The 13,220-nt window shown below is 43.8% G+C and overlaps 4 protein-coding genes across 4 annotated transcripts; 3 read left to right on the top strand and 1 right to left on the bottom strand.

The window, feature by feature from the left end:
- Positions 1 to 277: 277 nt before the first annotated feature.
- Positions 278 to 3,520, top strand: LOC108610284 (uncharacterized). The gene is made up of 3 exons (XM_018002285.2): positions 278 to 1,483; positions 1,556 to 3,374; positions 3,434 to 3,520. The coding sequence occupies exons 1-2, from the start codon at positions 529 to 531 to the stop codon at positions 2,884 to 2,886; spliced, it is 2,286 nt and encodes a 761-aa protein (XP_017857774.1). The 5' UTR covers positions 278 to 528; the 3' UTR covers positions 2,887 to 3,374; positions 3,434 to 3,520.
- A 1,028-nt stretch (positions 3,521 to 4,548) lies between these two features.
- Positions 4,549 to 10,853, top strand: LOC108609452 (uncharacterized). The gene is made up of 3 exons (XM_089466030.1): positions 4,549 to 4,799; positions 7,531 to 7,877; positions 7,955 to 10,853. The coding sequence occupies exons 1-3, from the start codon at positions 4,549 to 4,551 to the stop codon at positions 10,762 to 10,764; spliced, it is 3,408 nt and encodes a 1,135-aa protein (XP_089322156.1). The 3' UTR covers positions 10,765 to 10,853.
- A 150-nt stretch (positions 10,854 to 11,003) lies between these two features.
- Positions 11,004 to 12,030, top strand: mRpL4 (mitochondrial ribosomal protein L4). The gene is made up of 2 exons (XM_018002302.2): positions 11,004 to 11,680; positions 11,740 to 12,030. The coding sequence occupies exons 1-2, from the start codon at positions 11,004 to 11,006 to the stop codon at positions 11,957 to 11,959; spliced, it is 897 nt and encodes a 298-aa protein (XP_017857791.1). The 3' UTR covers positions 11,960 to 12,030.
- Positions 11,955 to 13,057, bottom strand: LOC108610300 (NIF3-like protein 1). The gene is made up of 2 exons (XM_018002304.2): positions 12,815 to 13,057; positions 11,955 to 12,753 (listed from the first exon to the last, which is right to left on the bottom strand). Exons 1-2 carry the CDS (start codon positions 12,965 to 12,967, stop codon positions 12,028 to 12,030), a joined length of 879 nt encoding a protein of 292 aa, XP_017857793.1. The 5' UTR covers positions 12,968 to 13,057; the 3' UTR covers positions 11,955 to 12,027.
- Between the last annotated feature and the right edge of the window lie 163 nt (positions 13,058 to 13,220).

Raw genomic sequence — 13,220 nt, 5'->3', positions numbered from 1 at the left:
AAAGTAATCAATAAAACTAAACGAAAACCAAAAAGAAAATTTGAAAACTTCGTTTGTAACTTAGTGCAAAGCTTTGTTTTAGATATGGATATAAATATGCGTGTTAAATACAAAATGAAATAAAAGTTCAACTGTTAAATGTGTAAAGAACAAATTAATTGATCTAAGGGTTAGGAAATGTTAATAAAGAATTTTGGAATACAATTGGGTTAGGGGAGGTTACATATCGGAAACCGAATGAGCTAGTAAATGCTAGTAGCGAAAAGAAGGCCATTCAGTCAGATTAAATGAAATCGCAAATATACAGAAAAAAGATTTTTGTGTATTTCGAAAAGAGCTAAAGAAGCTCTAAAGAATTCAAGATACAGCTCTCTTTTTAACTAGTCTCAATAGCCATGGTAAAAGTTTCAAAATTTTCGGTGGCAAAGGCAACAAAGGAATTTCGCTTGGTTATTGGACTCGTCAGGCCCAGTGACAATTTTAATACCAATAAACTATAAAATTGTTGTGCAGGAGGAAGCTGACCCTATGAAGCCACATCTGGATCGACTGCTGAGCAAACCGAAGCCAAGAGCTGCAGTACCAACGAAAATACGACGCATACGTCGACTCTTCGTTAATATTGAGGCGAATGGCTGTCCGAAGTATAGTTGCTCTACGATTAGGCCTAGGGTTTTGGTCAAGCCCTCCTACGATCCGTGGGCTGTAGCGAAGTGCCAGCAAATGGAAACGAATTCAGCTGTCTATGCATATGCCTTAAATAGTCTTTGTACCGGCACCGACTCTCATTGGAATGAGTGTGGACTAGCGCGTCCGTCGGCTGGAGCGAGCGAGCCAGAGAACATGAATGAGCTAAGACTATTGCTGGACAATTTGAATGAGCTACAGAATGGACAGCAAGGCAATTCGTTTTACCAGCCAAGGGAGAACCTGGCTAGTCAGTCATGCCTCACAGCCGACCAAGCACAGCCCACATATTCGATGGGTAGCTTACCGAATTACTCCCAGCAGTTCAGCGAACGCAATATGAACTGCGAGGCGGATATTCGTAAGGCGGAGCTGAATACCCTCACCGATATGTTGCAACAGACCATGGCCAAGCTGGACAGCCTCGTGAGTCTGCAAACTGAGAAGCAAGCGCAAGTACCACCTCAGCTTGATATGAGCTATATGCCACAGTTAGGCAAGCTATTGGACAACGGATCGCCTTTAAGTCTGCTGAGTAAGGCCCCTAAGTCAACCCGGGCCAAGCGCTTGGTTAAGGTTATGCCCGTACAGCCCTTGGTCATTATGCCGGCAGCCGTAGCTAATCAAGCTACAGCTACACCGACTGTAGCACCAGCTGCGCCTGTAACTCCTGTTGCTCCCGCCAAGGTACCGTACACCAAATATCGCACACGCCTGCGCAAAAAGCGTTACAAGGCCGCTGGCACCAACACTTCAGCCGATAGTTCGGCTAACTTGATGAGTAGCTCACAAATAGGTAGGGTTAACTGAATACCTGTTTGCTTTAATGATATCACTGATGTCTACCCCTTATTGTCTCTACACCCAGCTGAGTCTGCTTCCCAGGTGAAAGACTCTGGCACCACCATGTGGTGTCCCAGATCATGCTGCAAACATTGCTGTGGCATTGTAACGGACAGCGCGACGAGCATGTCCGAGTCGACCCTCAAGACACAACAATCGGAAGCTAAGGATATGTCAATGACTCCACTCTCCAGCCCTATACAGTTGACAATGCCACAGGGCAGTTTTCTGGGAGTATCGCCCCAGCTAAGTCTATTGCACGCTGGCAATCACACCGAGGGATACCAACAGAGCAGTTCTATGCATCCTGGGAGACATAACGAACAGAACAGATACTCTAACGAGCTCCCACTCTCTACACTATTAAGGGATGGCAATTATACCGCGGGTAAATATACCGGTGGATCCCCGCAGACTATTTTTATAGCTCCTGGTAGCTACGAATTGCCGCCACCAAAAAGCATGTTGAAAAATCAAGGAAGCTACTATGAACCGTCTTCCGGTCATGGGTATGGAGCCCACCACCAGCAGATGCCAGTCGCAACGGAGATGTCAGATCAATATCCAACAAGTCACGACATGGACTATGAGTATACTTACAACAGTCAAGCTCCTGAAAAGGAACGGTCGCGTGCTGGAAAGCTCAGCTACTCCTACACGGAAGAGGAGGAAGAGGAGCAGCTCAGAGCAGGCTCAGATTCAGACGCCGAGCAGAGCTGCGGGGACGAGTGGTACCATAAGGTATGCCATAGTCTAGCCGAGCTGGAAGAGGAGCAGAGTTATTTTTCCAATATGAATACTCCTCAATGCACCTGCGACAAGGGGCAGCAAACCGACTGCTTAAGCACGCACCAAAACACAGATAAGTGCATTTGCACCAACGACCTGGAGGCAGCGGTAAATCCGCGCAAGATTGTGCCGAGGTGCAGGCCATCGAGTCTGAAGTGTAGAAGGCGTAAGCCCCTAGCTAGGCCACAGAGTCAGGTGAAGTCTGTCAGTCTTCCAAAGACACAAACCAAAATACAGACTCAAAGCAATCCCTTTCCGCTGGAGATGGGTCAATCGCTGCCCAAATATCGAGTGCTCAAGTCCATGAGCGAGGCTCTTCCAGTTGCTGCTCAGAAACATAAAAAGAGACGCGTTTACACGTGCAAGCAGCTCGCCAGATATCAGAAGCTGTTGGCGTTGGTAGAGAGCACTGAGGAGGCGTACGCAAGGATCTACAGGGAGCTCAAAGGTAATCCCATGAACAGAAGCATACCTTTCCATCGAAAGCGAGCAACTGGCGCCACTACTTATCCCACCAACTGGCCACAGTTAGGAAATTCAGTCAAGCAGCATGCTCTGCTCGAATAGAGTTTCAGTTCCTATCATAAATTTCAACATTTGGGAGGAGATGGACACAATGCAAAAGAGAGGAAGATAAAGATCGACACAAAAGACGGAGAGAGAGCAACTATGAATAGTGATTACGCGTCCGACTGTACGGCAAGTTGTGAAGCTTCGTGCACTAAAGGACGTAAAACTTTTTCGCCAAGGGTTGAACAGCAATTAGATCCTAATTACGAGAATTTTATCGTACATGAGCTAGAGGATAGATCCGAGTCTGTGTCACAGTACTTCACCAACCGGTGGCACGTAGAAATGGCTGACAATACAATGAAGAACAATACTTGGGAAATCGATCAATCCATCAGATCAGATCAGAAGTATGAAGCTTACGACCTTCAGGATAACCAGCCCGAAATGAATAAGAACTATTTCAAAGCAAATGATATTTGCGACCCAGAAGATAACCACCCGGAAATCAAAAAGAAGTCCACTGTTCTAGTCTTAGTTGTCAAGTGGGTACAGCTTTAAGCTTTTACAAGAAATTAATGTAATTCCTTCTACTTTTCTATAGTTCTGCAGCCATTTATCCAAATGACAATGATCCGTCTCCAGCTCCCTCAAATTTTGGCCATCAAACGGAACAATATATCCCAGAAAGGTATTGCTTTATATATATACGTAAAGAAAGACTTTAATATAAGTTACGACTACTATTCTGAGCGTCTTTTACATTACGATATGAGATATCTCTCAACACCTAGACCCCTAGGTATCTACTGATTCGATGTGTCCTCATCTTTAATGACCAGACAGTAGAAGTATTGCCATCTCGTTTCATCTCATCATTCTCTTTCAATTCGATACTTTTACAGACAAAACGATGCTCGAGCAAACCATCAAGACTTCAGATCGTGCTGTGGACAACGGCCAATCAATGGGTAAGATCAACTAAACCTTAAGGCAAACCCTGTTTCTTATTGATCTGTTGGTTCAGTCAAATGGATCATGCGCCCCAGAACTCTTTCCAAAATCAGCCGCAATATCAAGGACTCTGCTCGTGTCAGGATGGCAATGAGGAGTGGTATGGCGAGAATTCGAATGCGATGGACTGCCAATGTGAGCCAATGTGTGATTGCGACTGTAACTGCGATTCAGGAGATAGCCAGGTGACAAATCAAATGGACCAGGTGATAAATGAGTTGGGCCAGGTGACAAATGGGTTGGGCCCGGTGACAACTGAGATGGGTTATGCACTTTTAAAGCTGCTGGAGCAGCACAGAGCTGCGGCAGAACAGAAAGCAAAAACCAAAACTACGACAAATAGGAAAGCTACAAGCCAGAAAAGAAGAACCCATAAAACGACAAATCAGAGGTCAGCAAACAGGAAAGCAACAGACATGAAAGGCACATTCTACAATCGATTCTCGACACCACCTTTTGTGATCGAGCCAAAGCCTCGTTGCTACTTCATCCGAGGTCCGGTGTGCTGCAACACGTGCAACACGTGCAACAGTTGCAACAGCTGTCGCTGTTATCAGTACTAGGAGAAGTCAATCAGAGATAGACAAGCCAGAATAAATCGAAAAACCAAAACCGAGAAATCTTTGTCAAAATGTGCAATTTATTTGTTGTATAAATTGTGTTGTGACTCGACCTAGAGCTTTACTCTTTGGCATTTGGTAAAGCATGACGGGTTTACGTAAAAAGCGACGCTCATCCAAGCAAACTCTGCTCCGAAAGGCTATCAAGAGGACAAGCGATGTGGCCGTTAGGTCGCCAATGTACGACTTGCCCAAATCTCGAACCAGCCCACAAGCAAAGACCATCACAGTCGTGAGCTCAATCAACAGGGATGCCCAGCTCAAGCAGGTCATGCAGCACTGCCTGTCGAACAACTCAGCCTCCGGCTGGGAGCCCAGGGAGCACTTGTACGGCGGGTCAAACTTAAGATCAGCTAAATCAATACCCAAACGAAACTTTGTCAATGGTAAGAGTGACACATGAAATGCAACGACTTCAGAGCTAAACTTCTATTTCTATTATAAAAGAAATTGGACTTGACCGCGAGCCCTCGAGATCTTCCAAATGGTCGAGAGCTAGCTCCTCTGGCTATCCCTCCAGTTGGAATTTGGATGTGTCGCGATGCGACGAATTGGACGACTCGTTCACTGATCGGATCAGTCTAAACAAGTTTCTCAACTGCAAACCCAAAGTCGGTCGAAGTCTGGCACAGCGGAAGAAGAAATGCAGTACGGGTGTACAATGTAGGATACCTCATCTGTCCAGGCAGACACGTTTCAAGGCCAGATCGAAATTATCCTCGCTTAGCATAACTCAAATCGGACTGGTTGAACCAATCGCTGGAAGATACGACAAACCGTTTCAAGATGCGCCACAGCGAGTGCCTAGTGGAGAGGCGAGACTGAGTACAAACAGCTTGTTGCAAGATAATGGAAATGAAAACAGAACTAGGCCCTTCAATGGTGGTTACACCTCATCGGATTGCAGTTGTGAATGGGATTGCGATAAAGTCATTTACCCTAAGCAATCGAATGTGTACATTGCCCATGAAAAATATAACCAAAGTCGACCGTCGCCTGATTCGCATCGTGAAACTGTAGAGGAGGGCAACACAAGAGTTTCGAGTCGTACAAGGCAACAAAAGGGTAATGAAAAATATGGCGATATCAGTCACAGCAGCCATGAGGAAGGCAAACGAAGGAACTCGAGTCCCAGAAGCCAAGAAAACGGCTATCGAAGGGGGATTTCTAAAAACCAAGTAGAGAGCAAACGGGGGAACTCAAGTGCCAGGGGCCAAGTAATCGGGAACGAACAGAATGGTATGAGCGAAGATGAGTGCAATGAAATAGTCAGGCGAAGAAATCAAGGAAAGGGAACAGAGAGTCGTAGAAACCAACAAAACGGCAAGGGAAATGACACTAAAATAAAAGATCGGAGAATGCAGAAAGGCTGCGCTAGGTTCCTCTGTCCAAAAGCTAATGGAAAATCCGATCATTTCTGTTACTGCAATGCAGAAGAGAATATGGATATGCAGGGCAACCCACAACCGGATGAAGTATGCCAGTGTGAATATTTCGAGACCGACGAGCCGAGAGGAAAGCAAAATGCGAGCAAAGAAGAAATAAGAGGGACAGCCAGACCTCAAAGTTCTGTCCCAGAATCAATGTCCAGTTCAAGACAATTAATAGGTCAAGATTCGGAGCACAGCTCAAGAGAAGGCGAAACTCAAAATCGTAAAGCTCAATCAGGAACAATGTCAAGCTCACGACAATCAAGACTTCAAACCCAAACAGAATCTACAAGAAGCTCAATCCCGCATGCAGCGACTAGGACCTTGAGAGAAGCGCGAGACTCGCTGTCTAGAAATAAAAATAAGAACGCTGAAGTAGGTAATCGAAAAAAGAAGAGCATAGGAGGAGACTTGAATAGTTCAGCGCAAGTCGATGTCAACAGATGCATGAAGGTGCCCTGCCCAAAGGATGGTGGAAAGGCGGACCAAGGGAGTTTCAAAACTAATGAGATGCATTACTGTTATTGCAAAGCAATCAAAAGTGGAACTGAAGAACCGAGCGAAGGATGTCATTGTGCAAATTTCGATAGCGATGAACCGGGCGGAGAACAAAATGCGAGCGTAAATGAAAGAATGATCGAAGAGGAACGCTCAAGGACCAATCGCAGCGGGGTAGCAACAGCTCCAAGTTCTGACCCAGAAGCAATGTCTAGTTCAAGACATTTAACAGCTATGAGTTCAAGCCAATCTAGGCCGCTAGATGGTAGCCAAAAATCAGCCCAGAGCCTTAGAGATGGAACTCAGAATCCTAAGTCATCAGCCTTTGCAGCATCGACATCGAAAAGTACATCAAAACAATCTGGACAACTGGCATCTGCTCGATCATCGCCTAAGCAATCGAGGCCAGGAGCAATGTCTAGCTCAAGACAACTAGGAGCTGACAGTCCTAAGCAAGAATGTATTTCAGTGCCAAAGCGAAATGCAGCGCGTACAGATCAAAGTACCACGCAGACTTCAAATAAATCTGTGGCCATTTCCAACGCCACACAGAATTCTGTCAAGTTTACGAGCCACCAATGTGAAGTGTGTGACCCCTCGAATCAGCCGTGGTGCATGTTTGGCAATCCACAGTGGTCAAACAATTGTCAATATCATGGTTGCTCAAACAGGGAACAGACATGGAGGAGTTGCAATGGACACAGGATATGCAATTGCTATTGCCAATGTTGCTTAAGGGCTCTCAATAATCAGAATTCTAGACGCCCTAATTCGGCAGCGACTTGGGAAGAAGAAGGTGCAGAGGGAGAGCAGCTCAAAGGACCGTTGGGATCGAGTCCTGGATCAAGCTTAAGGTCTGCAGCGAACACGGTTAGGAGCCTCGATTCGAGATCAGGCTCGAAAACGGACTCAAAACTGGGTTCGCCACAGGGCTCTGGATTGGTCTCGGATTCGAAAACATACCAAGTCCCAGGGAAAACCTCTTCTAGATTCCCGGATAAGAGCGCCGCAAAACTAGTGGATAAAAAACTGGCCAGATCGGCAGAGGAATGCCATTCGATCTGTCCAAATTGCGGCATTAATATTAATGAGTTTATACGGAATTCTAAAAACAAAAACAAAGAATATCCACCAATCAGTGTTGAAGAGGATAAAAACATTTATCAGTCGCCATTGCAGTCGAATCCATCCAAACAGCAAGGGAATGGGAAATCATACGAAAATAATGACAGGAGAAAGGAGAGCAGTACCAAGCCTCATTGCAATTGTGCCACCTGCACGAGGGAGTGCAAACGGTGCAAGATATTACCAGCTGAGGGCAAAAAGGGCGAGCCATTGGTGAATCTCGTCGTGAGTGACAAATGCAATATACAGCAGTTAATTGAGATACTGAATGAGACCAGCGCAAAGCTAGAGGAACAGCAGAATTTGGTGAACCAATCCGTTGGGAAACCGGCTACAGCAGAGCCTGTATTCAATTTCGATGGTAACATTGCAAATAACAATTGGACTTCAAGCAATCCGAATAATATCGATAAGCACGAGTTTATACGGAATTCTAAAAACAAAAACAAAGAATATCCACCATCAGTGTTGAAGAGGATAAAAACATTTATCAGTCGCCATTGCAGTCGAATCCATCCAAACAGCAAGGGAATGGGAAATCATACGAAAATAATGACAGGAGAAAGGAGAGCAGTACCAAGCCTCATTGCAATTGTGCCACCTGCACGAGGGAGTGCAAACGGTGCAAGATATTACCAGCTGAGGGCAAAAAGGGCGAGCCATTGGTGAATCTCGTCGTGAGTGACAAATGCAATATACAGCAGTTAATTGAGATACTGAATGAGACCAGCGCAAAGCTAGAGGAACAGCAGAATTTGGTGAACCAATCCGTTGGGAAACCGGCTACAGCAGAGCCTGTATTCAATTTCGATGGTAACATTGCAAATAACAATTGGACTTCAAGCAATCCGAATAATATCGATAAGCATCAGATGATGGGGAATCATAATACGCAGTCTAATCGGAGACAGGATAATCTCAATGTGAATTATAATTCTCCACCCCCTATTGCATATCCACAATATGATCCGCGATTATTGCAAACATACGAAGCTCCAAACGCTGGTACTTTCCCAAACTCCGTGAGAATTCTCACACAAACCGAATACGATTATCCCGATCCAGCTGCTGGAGCATACCAGCCTAACGCTTCGTATAGAGGTGAATGCACTTGCTATCCAACATTAAATAATTATATACGTAGGTGCAGTGGCTCTACTTTTCCTAACTGTACAGATGACAGTGCCCAGACCAGCCCAGTCGGAAAACAAGCAGTTCTACAGAAGAATTTGAACTCAAAATCCTTCTTAGAACTTCTTGATCTGACAATGGCCGTAAAAGAGAAAGGGGCCCTTCAGAAGGACACAGTTTTTCAACCTATGCAGAATATGCAGATATCTAACGAAGAGGAAAGGACTCTTAAAGTAAGCGACTACACAGTTCATACGAATACCAATGGCGAAAAATCGGATAGGGTTTATAAAGACATTAATCCAACTCAACCTCCATTTTATCTAAATGAAGTATTTAATAATCCGTCAATAGAGAAATTCAAGGGTAAACCAGAATATGAGAACAGAAAAAATGTTGATAAATTTGAATGCAATTTCTATAAAATCGATGATAAAGGCAATAGATCATGTCAACGGAAAAGGTTTTCGGATATAGAACACCCAGGCCACCCTCGGCGTAAGGCAGAAGCTCTTCATCAAAGTCAAGAGAAAGTTCTAAGAAAAAAATTACTACGAAAACAATTTGAACTAGAGCAAAACACATCTGATTCTGATTACTTTAGAGCAGCTAGTTATACGCCAGAAATTAGAATATACGATTTAAGAGAACGAGACATTAGAGAGAGGAAAAGGTCAGGATTTGATCAAATGAAACTAAGTGACAGTTCACCCAAGTCGTACGGCTTCGACTCTTGTAGACGAGTTTCAACAAGCTCAGAAATGAAATTAATGGAACGCGAAGCACTCTACAATGAAAAGGAAATACAATCGGAAACATCATATATTGATTCGCATTGTAGACGTCGACCTCCAAGGAAAGCTGATTCTCTGCGATGCAGGCAAAAAAGTTATTCAAGATTCCAAAATCTTGCTGCAAGGCGTTCAAAATACAGGTATCTTTTGCGCAGACGAGAAAAAGATAAGAACGAAACCTCAAATCTCTCCATGAGGAGCGAAACAGGATCTAAAATGCTTCTATCAAGGAATAAAATGAAGGTTAATGCGATTGGAGAAAGTCCAAAGAAGTCCAACTCTCGAAGCAGTTTTCCATTTAGGAACAACCAAAGAATTATAAATAAAGTCGTTCCACTAGCAAAAGAATTAAATGAATCAAAAAAAAATTTCACAATGAGATCAAAAGTTGAAACGAAAGAAAACACATATTTTGATTATTCGGATTATTCGCAATTGGATCACGCAGAATCTAAGAATTCGAAATCGAAAAATCGACACTTTCCTATCAGAAGAATGACAGAAGAAATGAGAGTAAACGAAAGACCAACTTATGTGGAATCAAGAAGCAGAGTATTTCCGAATAAATTGCTGGAAACAACGAAAGAAAGAAATAGCATTAAGGGAGAAAGTGAAAGATCAGATGCTTCGGTATTAAGAAAAATGGAATCAAGAAACAGACTTAATCCATTCAGAAAGAAAATAGAGGAAAGGAAGTCAGATCATTCAGAGTATAAAAGTTTTGAAGCAAAGCGCCAACTTTTTGCTAACGGAGGACAAATTAAAGTTAAAACATATAAATCAGTAATAGGTAACTTAAATTCAAATAAATCTGTTACATCCTTCAGCCACAAAAGTGAAAAGAAAGCCAAAGATGAAAGTTTAGATTTGAAAGCCATGTCTTTTCAGTCAAACTCAGTGATAAGTAAAACAAAACGTGATAAGTGTGAGCTACCTGAAATAAAAGCAGTTAAAGATCGATTAGAATCTATACACAAGTCACATTTTTCAGCTCCTCTTCGCCAAGAGAAAGCTCTTAAGAAATGCGCCCCCATTCCTCCACCTAAACCAGTCAAAAAAGGAGCCTCTAGACCAAGTGATGCCGTCTCTGCTTCTAACCACAAGCAACATCGAGCAGTTCGAAGTCTGCAACAAAATCAATCTGATGGCGATGATATTAAAGTGCTTTACGATTCAAGCTCTAAATTTTCGAGGCACAGCTGTGGAGATGGAGATACAAACACCGATTGCGAACCAGATACCAAGCCCAAAACAAGTCAAAATAATTTCTTTTCCATGCTATTAACTCGAGACAAACTTACGGACTCCAAGCGATATTCCTGATAATCAACCAAGACAAATTTATTAAGTCAACTCCAAAATTTTCAAAAATTCGCTTCGATAGTAAATTAAATTAAAATTGTAACAAAACACGTCTGCGACTGTTTATTAACACTGGTTTGATATCTATCGCCAGTCGATTACATACCAGCTGTTTCGACACATGTGGTGGTCGGTCGATTAAATATTATCGACAACTCTGCATAACATCAACAATTGGACCTCGTCGTAATTGTTGAAAAATGTTAAAATTCTTAAATAAAACGCGACAGTTGCTGTATCCAAATGTGCGCAATTTGTCGCATACCGTCACAGTTTGTCAGAGCAATGCAGCAACTGAATCCACAACGACGACCGGTAAGGAAACACTTGTTTCCAAGCCGGCTCTAATACTGCCCCAGAATTATGCGGAACATGCGCCCGTGAGCCGAAGCACTGCACGCCAGGCGTGGATAGAAAATGTGGATGCAGTGACTGAGAGAAAAGTAGGGCTTATGGAACTGCATCCGGATGTGTTTGCTGCACAGCCGCGCGTCGATGTCATTCAGGAGAATATTGAGTGGCAGCGCAAGTATCGTTATGTAAGCATGGCACATACCAAAACACGCGCCGAGGTGCGGGGAGGCGGACGCAAACCCTGGCCACAGAAGGGCATGGGTCGTGCACGCCATGGCTCGATACGTTCGCCACTCTTCAAAGGCGGCGGCGTCATCCACGGTCCGCGTTCACCGACCACCCATTTCTATATGCTGCCCTTCTACAAGCGAGTGATGGGACTCACATCGACGTTGAGCGTCAAATTGGCGCAGGATGACTTGCACATCATTGAAGATGTTGAGATTCCCACGAAGGATGCACAGTTTATTAGAGATTTGATTCAGGAGCGTAATTGGGGACCCTCTGTGCTGATTGTGGACAAGTAACTAAACTCCACATGTGCTTTAAACTCTTCTATTCAAGTCTTAATTTCTATTTTAGGCACGATGTATTTCCAGAGAATATTTGCTATGCTACAGACTCGATAGGCTATGTGAATCTGATGCCCGCCTATGGCCTGAACGTCTATTCCATGTTAAAGCATGATACATTGGTGTTGACTGTGGAGGCCGTTAAGCATTTGGAGGAGCGTTTGCTTTATCAGCTCCATCGAAATGATGCAGCCAGCAAGCAAACCAAATTTAAGCTCGATCAAGTTTAGATTAAGCCTTTATATAATTTAATTGTATTTACTTGTATATGATTTAATACAAATGAAGTTTGTTATGCCTACTGCTTCACTTGTTGCACAGCCTGGGAATTGCTTCTAAATGCAGTTTGCAAGGGATCTTTATCCTTTTCTGAAACAATGACCTCACACTTTTCTTGAAGTCTCTCCTTCAGTATGCACTGAAATTCACGCAGGAAACCGCGCTCCGAATTGCTGTGATTGCAAAGCAGAACTGTCGTCCCATTGTGGTTGAAGTCCAGCAACTCGTGATGCGACATCTCGCCAGTTATGACCAGATCCGCTTTAATGCCCTTTAGGACTGATCCGCCGGATCCCGCGCATATCCCAACGGTATGCACAAAAGTCTTTGGATGATGGTCCACAGCATATGCCACATGCACGCTGTTGTCTATGTGGTCTTGAAGTGCATGCACCAACTGGGAAATGGGCATACTGGTCTCTACAAGACGTCCGGAGCCGGTGCCATCAACTGCGCCCGGCTCTGGAACCAAGGGCTTAATGCCCTTTATATCTACTGCCTTGGCCAGCCAATCATTGACACCACCCACCACTTTATCCCAGGCCGTATGTGGAGAATACAATGCCTTGGAGTTAGCTAAGCATCCGACTACTATACGCTCCTTCCAGTTGGACATAGTAATCCGTGTCAATGGCCGGAAGATTGGCGGATGATAGCTGATGATCAGATCGACATTCTTCTCCAGAGCTTCACCCAACACGGGCTCAGTGAGATCATTGGTTAGCAATATGCGCTCCACATGTTTCTGCAATTGCATTCAATACCATTTTCTTTTCTTATGTATTTTACATTCTTAAATTGCTTACATCTGTGCTTGGCTCGATCAACAGGCCCACGTTGTCCCACTTTTCGGCCAGGGATGCCGGTGCAAACTTTTCCAGCACATTGACCACTTCATTTAGTTTCAGACCAGAGAATGTTGCCATGCTTCTTCTCAGTCTTAACGCGCTGCGTAACATTCAACAGACAATCTTCTACAACTACTTCAAAAGTTAACTCAACCAAAGTTTGTATAATTTTAACAAGGAGTGCTGGAAAACGTTTAAAAAAGACTCAGTTGGAGCGCCAACTACTACTACTTTGGCGGTTGTTTGAAATTACGTTTGTGGCACGTGGCTAAAACCAATCGCAAATTGTGTTAATATTATGTATATATATTTTGTTAATATTTAAGGAAGAATATATTTAAATGCTGTCTCAAAATGTAAATGA

This window comes from Drosophila arizonae, chromosome 3 (assembly GCF_054131065.1).
Source record: "Drosophila arizonae isolate 15081-1271.41 chromosome 3, UAZ_ARI_1.0, whole genome shotgun sequence".
Lineage (NCBI taxonomy): Eukaryota > Metazoa > Arthropoda > Insecta > Diptera > Drosophilidae > Drosophila > Drosophila arizonae.
Note: the sequence above shows the minus strand (reverse complement) of the source record. Positions and strands in the feature narration are given on the sequence as shown.